The sequence below is a fragment of the Python bivittatus genome, unplaced genomic scaffold (assembly GCF_059951505.1).
Source record: "Python bivittatus isolate LINGU-HERP-01145 unplaced genomic scaffold, Pbiv_v1 ctg000020_np1212, whole genome shotgun sequence".
NCBI classification, from domain to species: Eukaryota; Metazoa; Chordata; class Lepidosauria; order Squamata; family Pythonidae; genus Python; species Python bivittatus.
Window position 1 is genome coordinate 120,088,977 of NW_028277030.1, and position 20,162 is coordinate 120,109,138.

Sequence of the window (20,162 nt, forward strand, 5' to 3'; positions counted from 1 at the left end):
ATTTCTTTTCTCTTTTTTATTATATTCTTACTTTTCTCTTTCTTCTTTTCTTTTTCCCTGCACTTTTATTCCTTCTTTCTATTCTCTTTTCTTTAAGTTTAGTTTGTATTATATGTTACTATTATAATCAACATTCTTAATAAAAGTTATACGCCCCCCCACCCAAAAAAAGCAGAAAAATCCAGCAAGGTTATAGTCTAGTATCAAGGCAATGTGATACAATCAGAGAAACAGATATAGAGCATGGTTAAGCAGGCACGAAGCACAGTGAGCAAATTGGATCAGAATCCAGACATAAAAGACAAGGAAAGATTTTCAATGATGATTATCTCAGCATATGCCTGCCTTCTGCCCAAGGCTGATATGCAGAGGCAACAGAAGATTCCTTCCAAACTCAGCCAGTATTTGTTAGTTATGGAAGGCACAAGGACTACTCATGAGAAATCCCTGACTCCCAAGTTATTCATTCACCATTCAGTGGCGATATTGTTCTCACAGGCTGGAGATTGTGGGATATCTTCAGGAACAGATGCTGGAGAGCAGGTACCAAAGAAATGGGAAGAAATTATTCTGTGCCTAAGCTCCTGGTTGCTACTAGGGCTTCTGGAGAAAGCCTCCCCCACTTCATAGTTCCTTCCAGCACTTCTTCCCTTTTTTCCCTCAATGAGGATTTGTCCAAAGAGATTTTGACAGAAAAAGAATTTCCTTGCTACCTGGTACTGTAGTAGATATTAATCTACATTATCTAGTTCTTTGGAGAAGTGTACTTTTAAGGATCTGCCAACTGTCTTCCCAAACTAATGTCCAAAAGGTCCCTTTATTGCACCTAAGGAATTCTCTGGAACAGTTTGCCATGCCCCCAGTTGAAGGAATAGGATCCTCTGAAGAACAAATTGAGAGATGACTGCAGCATCTGCATCACAATCAGCATTGCTCCCTACCCCCCCACCTTACGAAGACCTGTACTGTACACCCACCCCCCCCCACCAGAAAGTGTCAGGTCTTTTATTGTGTGGATGAATAATAAGGGAACACCCTACATAACATTACTGGATACTTGTGTGTTTCCTTATTTACTTTATTTTTATGACCCCCATTCCTGAAGGCTTTGATCTTCTTGTTGAAGCATGGCCTGGAAATACTGGATATTGCTAGTTCCCACCACTTCTGGAGAATGCCAATTGGAAGAGCATTTATGACAGCAAAGCATCTGATCTGGAGATTCAAGATCCACCAAACATTTGCTTGCCTGCTAAGGAATCATACAAAAGAAGGTTCCATTATTCACTTTATTGTTTAGGCCCTGCAAGGAAATGTTGTTACCTCACCTCTTTGTGCAGCTTCACTTACCTACCGTGAGTGAGCCTAACCATTCAGCAGGTCAATTCTATGATAATTGCAGAGGTGTGACTTCAGGTGCGTCTCTGTGCAGCTGTTTCTTCCCTTCTGAGCTAAAGGGGGGGTGGGGGGGTGGGGAGAGAAAGAGAGATTGATGCTGTTTGAAAATAAACTTGACTGAAAGAAAATAACAAGGGCAGAGTCCCAGAAGGTTTATCCCAGAAGGAATGTCCCAGAAGAAATAAGGTTGATGTTTTTCAGATACCACTTTTTTTAAAAAATCAGTTCTACTGTATGCCAATTCTGGATATTTAAGATAAACATAATTGTCACAACATGGATTATTCCATTTAACTCTCACTGGACCTAATACAATACAGTTGGCAATATGAAATTAAATGTTATTATTTTCTATGGGCCAAGTCTCAACTTCAACAAGCTCTTTTCACTCATTCCTCCCCAGAGGACCCAGTAGCCGGTCTGAAGGGGCTGAGACTTACTTTCATGTGAAATGATCCCTTTTGCAATCAGTGTCTCACCACACCCAGCAGGGGTACCCAATCCTAAGGCTTCTGGCAATTCCACATAGAAATCTAGTTATCAGGAGAAAGGCTTTTAGCCTAACCATATCCCTGACATCCTAGTTTTCTATAGGTACGGAGTCTTTTTCTATATGAAAACCTTTTATCTTTTGAGTTGCCACTTGAGGTCTAACATAATTTATTTTCTATGTATTTTCCAGAGAGAGATTTGCATAGTCTGTTGCAGAACAAAAAAACCCAGTAGACCAAATAGGTCCACTTTATCACATCCGTCTTATCCTGTACTGCAGTTTATCCTTGGACTTCAGCTCAGAAGTCTCTGACTCTCGTCTGATATGACAACCCTCCATTTTCTTCTTTGGTAAAACGATTATCTGCCCATTTATTAGTCTGGCGACCGTGTGGCATTGTCTTTCTATCTACTAAGGGACTTCTTTCTGAGTACTATTTATTAGATCCTGTTAGATCATATATTTATCTGCACTGGTGGATGAATGGAAAGTAATTTACATTGCTACCTAATGGTGATCCCTTTTAGACCTTCACTAAAATCTCTGATTCCTACCATCTCCAACGCTAACCTCTATGTTTAAGTTTAATAGACTTTAACTTCCTTAACCAATATGTGAACTCATATGCTGTTTAGTTGTGCAATTATCCACTGGTATGAACACTTCTAGTTTTATATGCAATTCTTGATCAAAGGATTTGGCCCAAGTTGGGGAAGATACAATACCAAAAGCAAATGCTAACAAATGTGGATACTAAGAAAATTGTATAGAAGAATTATATGTCTTTCTGTGCACAGAACAAATTTTACTCAAACATGCTTAGGACTTTTCAAATAAGTTTAAAAAAAATGATAAACTGATGGAAAGATGGGAAGAAATTAAGCTGTGCTTTAAAAATGTGAAACTTTTAGCAAGTCACATAGTCTTCTAATTAGAGAATCCCATTCACACCTTTGTTTTTCAATGTCCTCTATAGTTTCCGGCAGGTAGATGCCTAGTGTCTCCGGGAGGAAGAAGGCTGATGAACCACACAGTACTGCCATGGCAAAATATGCCACTTGGGGTAGAGGTTTCCATATGCTATCCAGTAGGAAGACAAGCGGAGCCACAGACCCTCCTAGACGTGCCATGAAGGAGCAGTATCCTTGTCCACTCTGTCTAGAAGCAAAGGAAGGAAGCAATCAAAAGAGATTGAGAGCTGAGTTCAAACTACACAAAAGATAGGCTTGATGTGTGGATTTAGGTCAACATTTGCATCCCTCTGTTTATCTGTTAAGAACATAATATAAGTTGTAAGAGGAACAAGCTAATGAGCAGGATGTGAGCACTTCAAAAGCACCCTCATATTAAGACACTTGATAATGTTATCATTATATATATATATATATATATATATATATATATATATATATAATGTGTGTTATGTATGTATATGTGTGTGTGTGTATACATAACACACACACACATACACACACACACAGTTGCTTGCTCATTTCAGTTTTTCATATCATCATCTAAGTAAAGACATGTGAATCAAATCATTAAGTAATTTATGTCTGGGTTAAAAACAGTACCTCTGAAATAAGTCAAAGTCAAAGTAATCTTTATTGTCATTGTACTTCTCATACAACGAAATTAAATGCCACCCCAGTACAGCTTTAAAAATATAAAAACCATAGAACACATAAAACACATAAAACACAACTTTCACATTCCATATTGCACAACCCCTGATGCTGCATTAATACTGCACTATACTGTACAGTAGAGTTCAGTATAGTTACAGCTCTAAGATAAAAACTATTCTTAATAATTAATAAATAATTAATATTGGTTAAGTGATCTATTTATTCAGCACTGCAGTTTCAGGCCCCAAATGGCATTGCATGATCTTACGTGCAGAAAAGCAAATTCTTAAAAGGTGCTGAGGAGAGGTGGGTGGATTGCCCACACTGGGATTTAGGACTGTTGGAACAAGTATAGCAGTAGCTCTGTTCGGTCAGACCCAAGGCCTTCTTGATCCAGCACTTATTAATGCAACCAATCATTCATCTCAGAAGGATCTCTTTCTTACCTAAGGATGGTGGGATAGAGTTCTGAAGAATACAAGAAGACTATAGTGAAGGCGGCTTCAGAAAATCCTTTGCCTATGATGGCAACCACCAAGCGCAAAATCCCCAGAGCTGGGATGAGAAAGGAGGTGCAGTTGAAATCTTGGGAAGCACAGATTCATACTGTGTCATTACAGCTATCCCACCGATGTTTAACTGTCCCTGGCACTTATTACCTGATAAGACAGAAATGGGAGCCAGCGTCTGCTGGTTAAGGAATTCTGGGAGTTGAAGTCCACATGTCTTAAAGTTGCCAAGTTTAAGAAACACTGTGCTGCAATGAAAGCTGATCATGTTCATCATATGTTAGGGGTTGCAAGTAGAGACTAATCATTTGCTTGTGCAAGTTAGGATCTTGGTGCTGGTGTTGTTGCTTCACCACATCCATAGCCCTTTTGCACATTTAGAGCATGGGGCTGGAGGATTGCCCTTGTTGTGTAGGCTGCACTTTCTAGACCAGAAAGCTGGGCTTTTACCCAAATAATCTTGACACAACGCAGCTCTACACTGAGCTGAGAACAACCAAGAGAGGTTTTAATGTATCCTATAAGCTTACCCTGTAAGTCACTATACTCACATGGACAACGTATAGCAAGATATTAATTTTGTCACTAAGGAAATTGCATCAGAATTCTTTTAAAAGGCATTTTGTTTTCATTTAAAATCTCAGCAAAGTCACTCAAACTTTCTGATCTGACCTGATGATCCACAAAAGACACAGAGTTTAAAGGTAGTAAGTGATGTGGATATTCCTGGCAGTAAATGTGAAATAAATCACTCTTTCAAAATCAATATTAATTGTATGCAGATACAAATAGTTAAGATTTCTTCTTGCATCCAGTTGAATAAATACTGAACTAAATTTGAAAGATTTTGTCTAACTTGCTATATTTACAATAATATAATGTGAGCAATTTATAGAACTGAGATAAAAAACAAAAGCAGAAATAAATAGCCACGTTAAATCCCTGACTACTCCAAGCAAGAAGAATGGGCTGTTAACACATTGCAGTTGTTAGTTGTTAAGGTACTTATAATCTGTCTCACACGCAGCCTGCATCTTCATTACCAACCTGACGACTCCTCCCTTAGCCCCACCCTCCTCATCCCAATTTAAACCCTACGTTATGCCTTTTAATAAAATGTTTTAGTTGGAAAAGATGCTGCCAGGCAGCTCCTGATTTTTGATTTCTCCAGGTAATTTAAATCCTGACTTCCTCCATGTTTCTTGTCCAGAACTCAGGAAAGACTGTTCTTGCTGGGATATACTAGGCCAGGTAACTTTATAGCCTTCAAATTTTGGAACTACCATTCCCATCATGTCCCACTATCAGTGGCCAGCTTGGAATAATGCAGCTATTCTACTACATCCAGCTAGTCCAAAGTATCTGAAAGGCAATAGTTTGCCTACCCTGAAAATAGACAAACTTGAGATTGATAGGCAATTATGACATGGTCTAAAGGCTATGTACATAGTGTCTTACTTGTTTTAATTGTGTCTTTTCCCAATCTGGTACCTTTCAGATGTGGGTAACTCTCTGAATTGTGGCCAAGATACCTGGAGGTCACCCAGTTGGGGAAAGTTGCTCTCTTGAATAAAAAATTGTTTTGGGGAATTAATTTTCAATAATATTTACTCAATCAGCCTTGCTGTAGTGATTAGTCCCCAGATGTATAAGATAGATCAATGTTTCTCAAACCCAGCAACTTTAAGATGCTGGCTGGGGATTTCTGGGAGCTGAAGTCCATGCTTCTTAAAGTTGCTGAGGTTGAGAAACAGAGAAAGAGAGGGAGGGAGGGAGGAGAATGAAACTATCTATCTAAAACCACTTACATGTTGGGATGATAATGTTGATACCTATAGATAACCCAGTTAGGATGAGGGACCAGGCTTGGCTCTTCCTTCGTCCAACTCGATTCACCACAACAAAAACAAGGAGCTTGGCAGGAACCTCAATGAGTGCAAAAACAAACTGGGTCATGTACATTCCCAGGCCAAAACCAGTGATGTTCATGCTCATGCTATAATAGGAGAAAGCTGCTCCAAACCTGAAGGATGGGGAGATAAAGATAGAGCAAAGTACTCCAGAATCACACCCCAACAGGACAAAAATGTCCAAGAGACGTCAAGAAGAAGTGTGCCTCACCACACAGCTCCCAAGCAAAAGGAAATCCTTCTCAGTACTGGTGTTCGGAAAAGACTGATGTAGGAATAATTCCCATCTGACTTCTGTGCTATTGCCACTGCGGTCTTGCGTAAGATCTGAGGAAGGGAAGCTGGGTTTTAGAGTAGCCAACTCATGCATTGCCAGGAAAGAAGAATAGAAATGTATCATCAAAATACAAAAACACACACTGCCATTAAAGCTGCATTTGCTAAATTATTGGTAGAGCTACAAATCTACTTATTTGAACCGTATCGCAATTTACATAGGAATTTGATATATCATCCGAATGGGGAAGACCATGTTTTGTAGAACTACGTGCTTGCTGAGTCTGCTGTCCATGGGCAGACTACTGATTGGTCTCCCTTCTACTAGTGTTTTATCTTTAAACCAAATTTGTGTCCTATTCAGATGTAGGACACACATAAATAGAAGACTGACTTCCATAAAGCAGGAAACACCCCCCTGCTGTTGGCCTCACGTGTTTCAATTCTTCAACAGGGGAGCATGTGTAAGTTGGGGTCATACCTCATGCTAAGTCATGATTTATTGAATAAACCCAATTATCTAGATTCACCAACACATTCAGTTTATAAACCACAGTGTTTGGGGTCACCCAAAAATGCTAATTCAAAATCAAACACACATTATGACTTAACATGAGGTGTGAAGCCAACCCCAGAGATAGGATAGGATTCTGTCTCCTGCCGGGAAATTCAGTCATTGCAACAGGGAAACCAAGAAGCTAGTCTCAGGTCACCTCAAGGCCAAATGACAGTGAGCCAATTGGGAAAGTGGTCCTGTCAGTGTAGGCTATTTAGCTGTGTGAGAGGAAGGACAAAATAACATGAGCCTCTTTTTGATCATAAAGAAGCTGATGACAGCTAAATCTTCACCACTGATAATATGACTATCCTCTACCCTCAAGATAGCTTCTGAGGAGATGCAGAGTTGAGCCATGAGCCATTCTTTTCTCCAACACCTCACAGATACTCCCTATTCCCTTGTATATCTAAGCTAAAGGAGTGCCCAATCTTTCCTAAGCTGGACCAAGCCATGCCTAGTGGTGACAATACTAGAGAACTGGAGGTCTCCAGTAGGGGATAAAATGTGACCAGCTGATTCTACCTTGTGTATCCAAGAGTAGATCCAGTCTACCTCTCCTCAGTGTCATTTTCATGTAAGGATGGGAGAAAGATTTGTTCAGTTTGCATCTAAATGCAAACTCATCTAAATTTTCATTTTTATTTCATGTCTGGGTTATTACTTCAAAATGGCACCTCTCCACATATTGCAGTGCAGTTTGCCACTCAAAAAAATAATATACATTAGATAAAAATCTGCATAAACATAGAAGGAAAATTGTTTGGGGAAACTGTGCATGTTAGATAAAACTGCAGACAAAAATGCCTTTGCTTGGAGAAATATGTACAAAATTACATATACTTTTAAATGCAATCTTACTTAAAAATAATGTAAAACTACCAATGGGCAAACCCAAATTGAATGGAAAATGAAAAAATGAAAGAATGCAAACTGGATAAATTTGCAAAAATAAGGAATGGAGAGAAAGTGACTGTGACTGATTTGCCCATCCTATCTTCACAGCAGTTGGGGGAACAAGGGGGATGAGGGGGGCCAAAAAGATCAGTTTCATCTCTTGAGTTTTTAGATACTGATGTCTTGACATACCTCAGGATTTATTTTGTCAGCAAACTCCTTCCTTCTGTTCATTCTGGCACATCTTTTCAAATGTCTGTGAGCTTGTTTCAGCTTCCCTTTGGCCAACAACCACCTGGCAGATTCTGAGAGCCACCTATGAAAGGGGAGGGTGGAAAAAAAGATCTCATTCTCTACCTATTCTGTAGCTCAGTGTTTTTGAAGCTTGGCAACTTTAAGATGTGTGGACTTCAGCTTCATGCTGGCTGGGGAATTCTAGGAGTTGAAGTCCACACATCTTAAAGTTGCCAAGTTTCAAAAACACTGCTCTAGCTAAAACTCCTCAAGCTGTGTGCCCATGTCATCCTCTTCATGACTATGATGAACAGCTACAGAACTGACCAAAGTATCTGGTCACACACAGTGTCACGTTGTAATCACAACAACTTTATGAAAACTTCCCACAAAAGCTGAAAATGTACATGCAGCATGCTTTGCTCACTCATCTAAAAATCCTTCTGAGTCATAAGGTATGTTTGCTAAAGAACTTTGCTGCTAAAGTCATGTTTGTGAGCAGATATATACAAGTTTCTTCTGGCTTATTGAAAATAATAGAAGCATCCCATCAACTGAGCTCAACAGACTGAGCTCTTCATAGAATCAGAGGATCGGAAGGGAGGTAGATGATCTAGTTCAACCCCCTGCCTGATGCAGGAATCCTCAGGCCATTTCAGGCAAATGGTTGCCCAACTTTGCTTGAAAACCTCCAAGGATGGAGCACCCATGGCTCCAGGAGACAGGTTGTTCTGCTGCTTGATAGCTCTCATAGCCAGGAAATTCCTCCTTATTTTAAATTTGGATCTCTCTCTGTAAATCTTCCACCCATTGGTTCTTGTCCTACCCTCAGGCACTATGGAGAATAAATCCACACCTTCTTCCCTGTGACAGCCCTTCAAGTATTAGAAGATTGCTATCACATCTCCTTCTCTTCTTTAGACTAAACATACCCAGTACCTTTAACCATTATTCATAGGATTTAGCTTCCAAGCCTGTTACCATCTTTGTTGCTCTTTCTTTGCACTTTTTCCATTTCCTCAGCATCCTTCTTGTGTTATGGTAACCAAAACTGGACACAGGATTCCAGGTGCAGTCTGAGCAGTGCAGCACAGAGTGGAACAATTGCTTCCTGTGATGTCAACATTATACAGTACCTCTACTGATGCAGCCCAAGGTTACATTGGCTCTTTTAGCAGCTGCAGTACACTGCTGACTCATGCTTAATCTGTGGCCTACCAGGACAGCCAGATCCTTCTCACAAAGACTACCATCTTGAAGTAAGAGGAGAGGGCAAGGATGGATGATCAGTGCTGATGATTTTTAATGCTTAGACATTAAGCGCAATGCAGTAGAGAATGAATTCCCTTTGTGGAATATGTGTCAGGATCTACGCAAGCCAGAACCTTCATTTGTTTTTTTATTGCTTTACTTTTATTGCTAAGTATATATCAATAGGTGAATAGTGGAATGGTGGGAATGTTATTTTAAACCGCTTGCTTGACCTGCCATAAAAAGGGGGGAGAGGAGGCCAGGTGCCGTTATCTTTATCTTGAAACAAGCATCCAAGGCCAAGAGGTGTGAGAACTGGGGCAAGGTGCGAAGAGTTTCAAGCGGGAAAGAAAAGATAGAAGGGGGGGGGGATTTGGGCTTAAAAGGACAAGGGTTTGCTTTGTAGAATTAGACTCAACAAACTATGAAGCTGTACGCTTCTCCTGAATAAAGAAATCTTTGATGGAACTCTTTGGACTCCAGAGGATTTACTGAACTTTGGGATTGAGTGTGCAGACTCTGACAATATGTCTATCACTCTTCCATTCTGCCATTCTTGGTTGCAACTTTAGCCTCCAAGGCCACTGCATTACAAATTATTATTGTTGTTGCTATTTTCAGGGTAAAGTTCTCTGTGTGTAAGATAGAGTGAAACCCCAAGCAGTTTAAGGCAATTTGGGTACCTACAGGATGCAACAAAATCTGGCCTGTCCCATGCAGTTACTACAAGGAGGGTCTCAACCAACATGAAGTCCAAGGAATAGGACCTTTATGATATGCCTGCTCTGTAACTGCCCCAATACATGGAGCACCTTGCTTTCCAGGTCCTACAGGACTCAAAACCTCCTAGCCTGTGTGGGGTAGTGTTAATGTGTTGAACCAGGCACTATTCCACCCTTAGCCATGGAAGCTCATTAGGTGACTTTGAATCAGTCACTGACTCTCAGCCCAACCAACTTCAAAGCAGGACTATTGGAAGAAAAGAAAAAGTCTTATGCCACACTTAGATACAAATGCATACCAAATAAAAATACTACAACTATTGCTAGCCTTTCACAAATTGCTTAAAACCTGACTGTTCTCCAAGTATTTGGAACGTACTGGTTTGCAGATTGCCCAGTAGGTAGTTTTAATATTGTGTGCTCCTGTCTTTTTTGTATGTATTTTTCCTTATTTTTGTAAACCACCCAAAGTCTTGTAGAAATGGGAGGTATATTGAGCCCCACAGTTAAAATTAAATATAGTTTCAGGCTTGTTCCTGTCTGTTCCTCTAGGCTAAGAGAAACTGACTGCATCAGTGTCTGTTTCTGACTACCATCTCAGAAAAGGAATAGAGGAAAAGAAGGTGTTGTTTTAAAGGTGCTGAAATTCTTCCAACAAGAGCAAAGTTCTACTTTCTGGAAACATAGTCCCAAGACAGAATAGACTGTCTGGAGGAGAAGTGTTTACTTCAGGGCCTCTGACCTGGACTTTGAAGCAGGATAATGTTAATCTTAATTTGATGCTGATCTAAAAGCCAAGGCAGAGTTAAATATGTAAACATATCTGAACATTTGAATATATTAAAATGATGGATTTCTAAATAACAATCATAGACATCCAGAAGGCTTCACAGAAGAAAGCTATGCACACTTTCTCCTTACTTGTATGAGTAATGCCCAATTCTTGTTCAACCAGATGCTTATTTTGCTCTATCATTTATTTAAAAAAATGTGAAACGATGGGTCATTAACACTTGGGACAAGCTGCTGGATCACTCATTTCAGTTTATAGCAAACATGCTGGGCACAGATTAACACCCTTCTCTTAATATTTTAATTTTGTGGCTTTTTTTAGGTTGCAAGCCATGAGCCAAAGTGGGTGAGGCCCTTTGGGGTACTATGCTCTGACTTTGTTGTGCAAGTTTGTCCCAGAGAGAAGCACCCATTTATTGTTATTTTAACAAGATATACATAAAAATGGGTGGAGCTTCAATTGCACCATCTTGACTTTTTGACCATGCCCTGTGGACACCCCTGATGCTGACCTTTCTTAGAAACAAAGTTGCCTTTGATTAGCTGCCTGCAACTTTGTGTTTCCAAAGTCCCACCATCAAAAGCACCATGAATTCTTTCGACAACATTCAAATACCCCAAATCTTGGTTGTGCTGGTCTAGGGCCTGCCCTGAAGTCAAGGCAAACCAGTTATTCCTTTACCAGTTTAACATGATTTTGTGCAGGAGCTTTGGAGAAACCTGATTTCACCCACCATATAGAGATGATGCCCACTATGCACGGAAGAGAGGTGGTGAGAAGCAGCCAGCGCCAATCCCGCACCAAATAGGCAATCAGAGCAAGAAGCATATTTCCAAAACTCCAGAAGAGACTGGTGATAACCCCTGATGTAGTGCGATGTTCTATATCCACCCATTCCATGCCTGGAAGACAGAAACGGTGTTCAGCAAGCCCCTGTGTGCACAGAGCCGGGTCTCCCTTTTATTGGGAGAGCAGGACAGATCGAGACATTGCAGTTCAGTGGGTGCATTCCTACAGCTCTTAATCTCAGTCTTTGCTTCTGCAGCAACTGAGATGTAATTTGTCCTTCTCAGATTAGCAGCTTTCTTCATCAGTTTGTTTTCCTCTTTGACTCTGTCTTTGTTGTTTTTACTGTTAGTTTACTTTGTAACTGTATTCCTTGGATTTCAGATTTTGTTTTAAATCAAGAATTGCAAACTTTTAGGGCCAGTGAGTACATCTGGACCAGCCTGTGGTTCATTTTTTTTATTTCCAACTTTTAGGAAAACCCTCGTGTATTCTCTCATCATCTTCTTTCACTGAGAAAAGTGCAAAATAGCAAAATTGGGGCACACAGTTAAAGAATCTGGGCCCTCTGTCTACTTGCTCAGTTTAGAATGTGTTTTCTATCCTGCAGATGAAACTTTTGGCTTTTTCACACTTTTTTTTCACTCATATACCCCTTCCTGGTCCACCTCAATCCCACAGCTTTCTTTATTCAGTCACAGTAAGAGTGCTGCTTATGATTTTAAAAAACTGCTTCTGTTTTAACATGTTTTTCTCATGTCTACTTTTTTTTAACCTTTCTGGGGAATTGTTGATAAGATTGAGTCTTATTTATTCTCATGCTAGGGTTAATACACCCACATTTCCATTTATTTATTTTTTTAATTGTGCACCCAAGTTTGGATGATGCAGTCCAGGGGGAAAATATCTCACATTAGCAAAGAGCATGAAGGCAATTTTCAGTTTACTAAAATCAGCCCACACAAATTTTGCCCCTCTTCTCCTGTGGATTTATGAGTACTGAGCTGATCTTGTCAGTAATTAACACATTTTCAGATTTGTAATGTAATAAATCCTTTGTTCCAACCACTTTCGAAGAATTAGAGGGAAGGATATAGGTTATCACAGGCCCATCTGTTAATTCTTGCCCAGCCTTACCCAGATTCCCAGGTTAGCTTTACTGCCCATACATCTCTAGACCATAAGGACTAGAAGCTCTCTTTCTGTTATTTCTTCTTTCTTTCTTCTTCACAAAGGATACCATCATGGTATTGTAATGTGGCCAGTATTTGGCTAGCTTTCAGTTTGCAGGGATACCAAACCAGAGGTATCTGTAGGGTATGGTAAAAGAATGTCATCAAAGCTCCACGTGTTTTTTATGTCCAATCATGGCCACCATCTTGACTTTTTTAACCATACCCTGCTGACACCTCTGATCCATAACTACATAAAAGACACTTGATTCTTTCATCTTTCCACAAGAAGCATGCAGAAATCAAGTGCATTTTTCGTATCCATGATTTTCCTTGCACAGCGGGTTCCTGTTTATCCATATTTGCTTTTTAACGGCCCACCTTGACCCTCTCCTCAGCTTACCCAGCGGTATTACGATGATGGAGAGGCCACAGATAGACATCCCTGTCAGAGTCCGTGTCACTGCCAACATACTATAGGAAACGGAGGCAGAACTCAGCACCCCAAAGATGAGGGTCCCCAAGTAGGACACCAGGAGCATGCTCTTCCGACCAAACCTGGCACCATAGAAAGAAACATTACTTCTGTGACCAAGGAGACAACTTGCAAGTCATCCCCGGATTCCCACCACAGGTCATGACAGCAGCAAATCGTGCTTTCAGGGAAATTGGCTAATGGTTCACTTTTTATCCAAACAAGTAAAGAGTTCTTGAAGGAGCAGAATCAGTGCTTGACAAGAACACTTCATGTAATAGTAATCTGTATCAAGGTAAAAAAATAGCATATCTTGTACTTTAAACAAGTTGGTTTTTACCTGCCCAAGAACAAAAATATAGCACAAAGATTATTTTGGAGCAGCTACTAGGTTTCAGTAGGGTATGTACACAAGCAGAAATAGATGCATTAAATCTGAATAAATGAAAATAAATAAATAAACCTGGAATAATAGTACCCATTTGATTTGTTCTTGACTTATTTCATACAGTATCTACTGTGGCATTGCATCTACGCTGGTCTTTTCATGCAGTCTAAATTATTGCTCTCAGTGGTTCTTGTTGAGAGAGAGACGGGAGCTTGTTCTGCAGATGTGTAATTGGAAGTTAGGCTCCTCCCCCCCAAAAAAAACATGGGATTAAAAGTTCTAGCACATGTCAAGAGGCAGGATCTACCCAGATTTACCCAGGTTAGGGTTAGGTGTGGCTTTCTTGGGAAGCAAAAATCATTCAAGACTATAACACTTTTTACTATGGGGGGTGTATTTTTGGTCTGGTTTGGTTACAAAAGAATAATATGGATAGATAGATAGATATAGATATAGATATAGATATAGATATAGATATAGATATAGATATAGATATAGATATAGATATAGATATAGATATGCCTTCAAGTCAGTCTTGATTCCTGGCGACTGCCTGGACTGGTCCCTGCAGTTTTCTTGGCAAGATTTTGAAGGTGGCTTGCCATTGCCTGCTTCCTAGGGCTCAGAGAGAGTGACTGGCCCATGGTCACCCAGCTAGCTTTGTGTCTCAAGCAGAACTAGAACTCACAATCTCCCGGTGCCTTAACCACTACACCAGACGGGCTCTTCTAATATGAATACAGATGAAGACAAACTGCCTAGATCCCTGCCCCCAATTAGATCTTCGGGGGAATGCCCTGCTGCCTTCCTGAAAGCTTTTGCCTTACGGCTCCTAATTTAGCTTTCCCCTTGCTATTTGCGTCCCTCTGTTTCCAACACTACTCTGTTAACATCACTGTTAAATGGAATGAGGAAAGTTATGACATTGACCTCAACAGTTTGCCCCTGTTGGAACATTCCAAAAAGATCCAGGTATTTCCTGGCTATTGCAAAAACATCTGATCATTTGCCTGACAAAGGACCCATATGTTAGCGCTACCAGATTTAGGCTGCAGAGCTCCAACAACCATTAGATGGCAGCAAAGATATACCAAAATATCAATACTTTGCTGCCGTCTACTGACTATCTAGAGTTTTACACCCCAGGTCGGGTAATGTTATTTATAGGTTTTGACAATATTAGTATGCTAAGTTACTTTAAAGTAAGTCAGGTTATTATCTATCTAGTATGGGGTTGTCTCTCTTCTGAATTTTGCAAAATTTCTAACATCTTCCAGTCATGCTTTGGAAGCATACTGGATATTGGCTCTGAACAACCATTGGTTCTACAACTAAGCTTTGGCTGAAAATAGAAATGGATGAGCATAAGAGCTGTATTTTCACTGGGGAATTGTGTATAGGGATCCAGGGGGTTGGATTGTCACATCCATGCATTTTTTCTTGCCTGTGCATGAATTTTTGCAAGCATACTCTTCAGATACATCCTCAGGTGCACATATATCTAGATAAAATATTGGAACCAAATTACCTGTCTGACAGGTATCCAAAGATCACAGCCCCGAGCATCACTCCGAAGAAGAAGAAGGTAGCAGTTGCTTGGTTCAAGCTTTTACGCTCACAGACCAAGTCCCACTGGAAAATAGGCATTCATTTAATGATTCTCTTTTTCAGTAGTCCAGTAAGTTTCATGTTCATGATAATTTACAGAAGGTGATAAAACATTTTAAGATTATGCATTCCTACTAAGCAAATTCTATGGGTTGGATCCAAAGGTACCATTCTGCCAGTAGATGTTATTATGCCAAAGGGTAGATAATGAAATCCCGTTATCACCAGGGCTGCCCCCACCATTAACCAGAGTGAATGGAAGCTGTTGGGGAACAGCAGCAGCTGGACTTTGGAGGAGACAGCACCATACAGTCCAGCCTTTCCTACTTCCCTAAAGTAAACTGCTGCCTTCAGATGCTGTGGAAGATGTTATTCCACAGTCATTGTTGAAGAAACATTCACTGGAAGTTGAATATTCAACTACCGTGGCTTTTCTACATGGAATGAGAGGTAGGCACCATGTTCTTCTTTGGCTCAGAAGCCAAAAGATCTTGGGCTATCCCTGCACTCACCCTGAACACTCCTAATTCTCATTTGTGCAAGTGGGAGAGCCCTGAAGAGCCCTGTAGGTATATCCCTGTATAGCAGTACTTAAATCATTTTAAATCAGGGAAATATCAAAAAGTCAGAACATGCAGAATTTACAAGCCACTTTTACTGAAATCACCACATATTATATTATTAGAGATCAAATTAGCAGATTAGATCCAAATTTGGTTCGTAGAACAGACAGAACAAATCTACTTTCCTTCCACACTCTTAAACTGAGGTGCGAGGTAATCACCCCTCTCTAGGTATTACCCAAACACCCTAAAATTCATTCAAATTAAAATTAGGCCCCTTTATTAGACACAAAATAATGCAGAGTTGGGTTTGCCAATGTCTTGATTTTCAGCTGGGGGTGGGGGGCAGTAGGCATTTGGTCTACCTTTAGAGATGCCAGTGCAAGTATTTTAAATTTAAATGAATTTATTTTCCATAAAGCTTCTGATGTGCTGCAGATAATCTGCTAGGAAGGAAGTTTGCCATGCAATGATAAATCATTAACTCTCTAACACTTAAGGGAGTTAACTGAACTGTAGAGTAAATCAGCCGTTTAATCTGCTGGGAAGTGTGAGTGTTAATAATGTTTTTGATGGCCACCCAATTTGGTGCACTAGAGATGCATGGAGAACAGGCTCCTCAAAGACTATGACTTATGTCTGCTAACAGTGCCCTTCAGGTGCTGGTGGTACATGGATGCTAGCAGGGGAAAGCTATTGTAGTCACACTGTGCTGATGGACTTCCTTGAAGCATCTATTTGGTCACTGTGAGAAACAGGATTTTTCTGTTTTCTAGACTAAATCAATCTTTGCTCTGGGCCAACAAATGTTCTGTTTCTTTGGCAGGACTCTTTCTAGTAATGGGATAGACCTCAGTAGCACATTTCAGATTCTTGTTGCTTCAGTAGAAATGGGTGTCTGGCAAATCAACAGGAAAAAGAGAACACATTAGAATATGCTGGAGATTCCAGGAGTAAGAGTAAGTAAGGAGTAAGTAAGTAAATAAGAAATGTACTATCTTGGAATGCCATGGAAGAATTAATGTTTACTACAAACCAAAAACAAATATACGCTATATTAGTCTATATAGTGTATTTTATAGACTATATAGAAAGGTTTTCACATCCATCCTCAAAACTGTTGCCAGATCTCAGAATAAATTGGCTGTGTTCTCATGACAAGCTAAAGTCACAGTCAATTAACACATGGTCTACTGAATTAATCTAATTTTCTAGGCTTACGTGATGCACAACCATAAATCACCTTCAATGATGTACATGCATTAGAAGACTAGGACATATATTTTATATAAAATAAATGAACTAAGTAAACCACATTCCCTGGAAGGAATTAAGGAAGATCATCAGCTTCTTTATAATCAAGTCATATTGTGGCTCTGGATCATTTGGGCCAGCTTTCCCAATCTGGTACCTTCTAAATGTGTGGGATTACAACATACATCATCAGAATGGCCGTACTGTTCCTGGGCTAGATTAATTGCATACTTAGAAAACCTATAGTTGATAACTGTAACGAGATCTCTGCAGGATTTCCAAGCCATGCCTGGAAACATTCAGTGCTTTGCGCAGAACCATTTGCATTTAGAGCAGACACTCCATTCTCTGACTGCTTAGCCTTGGCACTTATGAAAGGATGAAAATAGACCAGAGTTGCACTGGGGGCGAGTTACTTTCTCTCACTGCTGAATATCTTCAGCCGTCTCTGAATGCAAAGGCTGATCCAAACTTCTCTGACCCAAATTCATCCGTGTGTGTGTGTGCGTGTGTGTGTGTGCACGCGCATGCCTAATATCCAGAAATAAGAATGAGAGAAAAACACCTTTTCCTAGTTCTCATTCTTCAAAGCAGTTGTAAATCCTGATATTGTCCTATGAAAAAAGTACAGTAAAGAGACATTTAATTGTAAAGTCTCAAAAATATCCTCAAATTATATTCCCAGGTTTTGGAGGGGGGGAGGCAAAAGTTTGAAAGTTTAAACCTCTTTCTACCTAATGCATAAACCTAAAGTATAAATCAAAAGGGGGAATGAAAACATTATCTCCATTCATCCCAAGTGAATGTTTAGCAAAGCATTTTTTCAGTGCTTCTTCCCTATTTTTCTTAAACTGTGAAATGTACATATATTCATCAACTTTTCTCAAATTTCAGGATATAAAATCTTGTTTCCAAAGTGATCAAAATGGATCAAGAAACAACCTAATGGTACAGGCAACATATGCACTAATATTAGTAGTGGTAGTAATAACTTTATCACATATATTGTGCCTTACAGTATTACATAGACAAAATCAGACAGGACCGTGCTGTTAAGCAGCTTACAATCTCAGTCAAGTAAATTAACAGAGAAACAGGAGTAAGATGGAATGGATATGATCCATGCAGTCCTCCAAATTCAGCTAGAAATAAGAATTAAATGAATAAGAAATTCCAATATATAATTGGATAAGTTATTATCTAAGGAGAATACATACATTGCCCACATAAACTGCCTTTCCAAAGATTTTGGAAAAAGTGAGGAGAGGGATAACAACCATTGTCTCTTTCACCCCTTAATACTTCATTTTCTTGCCTTTTTCTGATGCATTTTCAGATAATCAAAACTAATTTGAAGTTTTACCTGGGTAGCTATAGTGGAAATGAATTGGGACTGATCATAGATCCATCCATACTGGCAGCTCTGGACAGATATGTTGGTCAATTCATGGGAGTTGTTAAGCAGTAGGTGAAACTGAGGTTCAGAAAACATCTCACAGGAGCTAAACGCTCCATTCAAATCCTTTGGAATGTTGATGAGCAGAACCTCTTCTTTAGTAAGATTGGCAAATTGGTGCTGGTGTGGGATGACACAGTGATGTCCTGGGATGGCTGCTAGGAAGTTATGCAGCAAGAAATGCAAGGGGAGGAAGAGCCTTGGAAGGCACAGCAGAAGTAGTGTTAAGATCTGGAATTGCCCAAAGCCTCCAGCTTCTTGCAGGAGCTCTTCAAAGTTCATCTTTGCTAAGTCACTTGTTTGCTCATAAGAGCTGAGATGCCAGAGAAGAAAAACCCTGCTGATGTTGTGTTCTCTATGAACTAGATTCCATGACTTTTCACAAAGTCTTTGTGGACTTTGAAATGTAGAATATGTCTTTCCCCCTCCCAGCAGAAACTGTGCCAAGGTTTATTCACAGTGAGAACTGGATGGAGCCAGAATCAGTGAAATCATAGTTACTGAGACATGAAAGAAAGATGTCCAACAGAAAAAGTAGGGACAGAAGGCTAGGAGATAGGAGAATATTTAACACAATGGGTATTATTGGTTACTAATAACCTTTAATGCTTCCAGGAATCAGGCTAGATATACAATATATACTTCTCTCTCCTTGTCTGTAAAGTTAAATGCTAGCCCATGCAGGTCACTAAAATCACATATAGGCCACAGTACCTTCATAGCCAACAATTTTCTTCCAGAGCATCTCACTGTTCTTGTTCACTTAGATAGGGATGATGGGAGTTGTCATCCAACACACTGGAAAGAAAAAAGCTTGTACAAGGTTGCCCTAGAATAACCAAAGCATAGGAATAGGTCAGCCAAGGAGAAACTTGCTGGCCAGTTCAAACATTCTAATGGGACATAGAGGACGTTCTATAACTAAACTGTAAACTAACTAATCACAGTTTAATGTAACAGGTTGTGCAAACTTGGCCCAGGTGTTTATTGTTCAATTTTCCACTCAGAAAGCTGGTTAATTAAGTAAACTAGGGTCATTAGCCTTGTTAATCATGTCATGTGAACACAGCCACATGCTTGATAGTTCTTTGATCCTTACATATCATACTGGGACTTCTTATGTTTGAAGATTCTATTGAGAAAAATTGAGGTGATAAATTCAGTATGCCCAAAAGTAGGTGCCAAAAAATGTCTATAACCATTTTTAGTCCCATGATTCCTGATTCTTGTGCTCAGAGGTAAAGGGCTCAATATCCAATAACTTTATGGAAGTTCTAACCATATGGCATCATTCTTGGTGAGGGATCTGGGGAGACCAGTGCATAGGCTGCAGTTCTTTTATTTATTTATTTTCAGACTTGTATGCTGCCCATCTCCCCCAACGGGTGACTCTGGGCGGCTCACAATAATAAAAAAGAAGAAAAAACACAGGTCTCTCCAGACATGGATACAATCTATAAATAATTAAAAAACATATATTAAAAATGCCTTAAAACCTCCTATGATTTTAGCCCTAAAAAACCTGTAAGATGCTGGGGGGGGGGGGACAACCCATCACCCCACCAGCCATCTCCACAGGTGCGGGCCCCCCTCTGGCCCCCAGGCCTTCTGGCAGAGCCAGGATTTGATCCCTTTCCTGAAGGCCATGAGGGAGGGGGCACACCGCACCTCAGGAGGCAGGATGTTCCATAGGGCGGGCACCGCAGCAGAAAAGGCTCTCTGCCTATACCCCACCAATCGAAATTCCTTGACTGGTGGGGTCTGCAACCTGTCCCTTCTGCTGGACTGAGTGG

At 40.1% G+C, this 20,162-nt stretch overlaps 1 protein-coding gene across 1 annotated transcript; it reads right to left on the reverse strand.

The window, feature by feature from the left end:
* Positions 1-1,018: 1,018 nt before the first annotated feature.
* On the reverse strand, positions 1,019-18,688 carry SLC22A7 (solute carrier family 22 member 7). Its single transcript, XM_007437704.4, has 11 exons — positions 18,277-18,688; positions 15,017-15,120; positions 13,029-13,183; positions 11,401-11,569; positions 7,860-7,983; positions 6,150-6,265; positions 5,837-6,051; positions 3,966-4,074; positions 2,843-3,049; positions 1,351-1,451; positions 1,019-1,252 (listed from the first exon to the last, which is right to left on the reverse strand). The coding sequence occupies exons 1-10, from the start codon at positions 18,649-18,651 to the stop codon at positions 1,388-1,390; spliced, it is 1,638 nt and encodes a 545-aa protein (XP_007437766.3). The 5' UTR covers positions 18,652-18,688; the 3' UTR covers positions 1,019-1,252; positions 1,351-1,387.
* Positions 18,689-20,162: the final 1,474 nt, after the last annotated feature.

Bases quoted from the DNA above. Each gene is read 5' to 3' on its own strand.
- SLC22A7 (XM_007437704.4), bottom strand. From the start codon at position 18,651: ATGAACTTTGAAGAGCTCCTGCAAGAAGCTGGAGGCTTTGGGCAATTC. The intron at 13,184-15,016 runs GTAATTTGGTTC...CTATGGTGCCAG, and splicing joins TTTGGATACCTGTCAGACAG to GTTTGGTCGGAAGAGCATGC. The intron at 1,452-2,842 runs GTGTGAATGGGA...CCCCCCCTTTAG, and splicing joins GAGGACATTGAAAAACAAAG to CTCAGAAGGGAAGAAACAGC.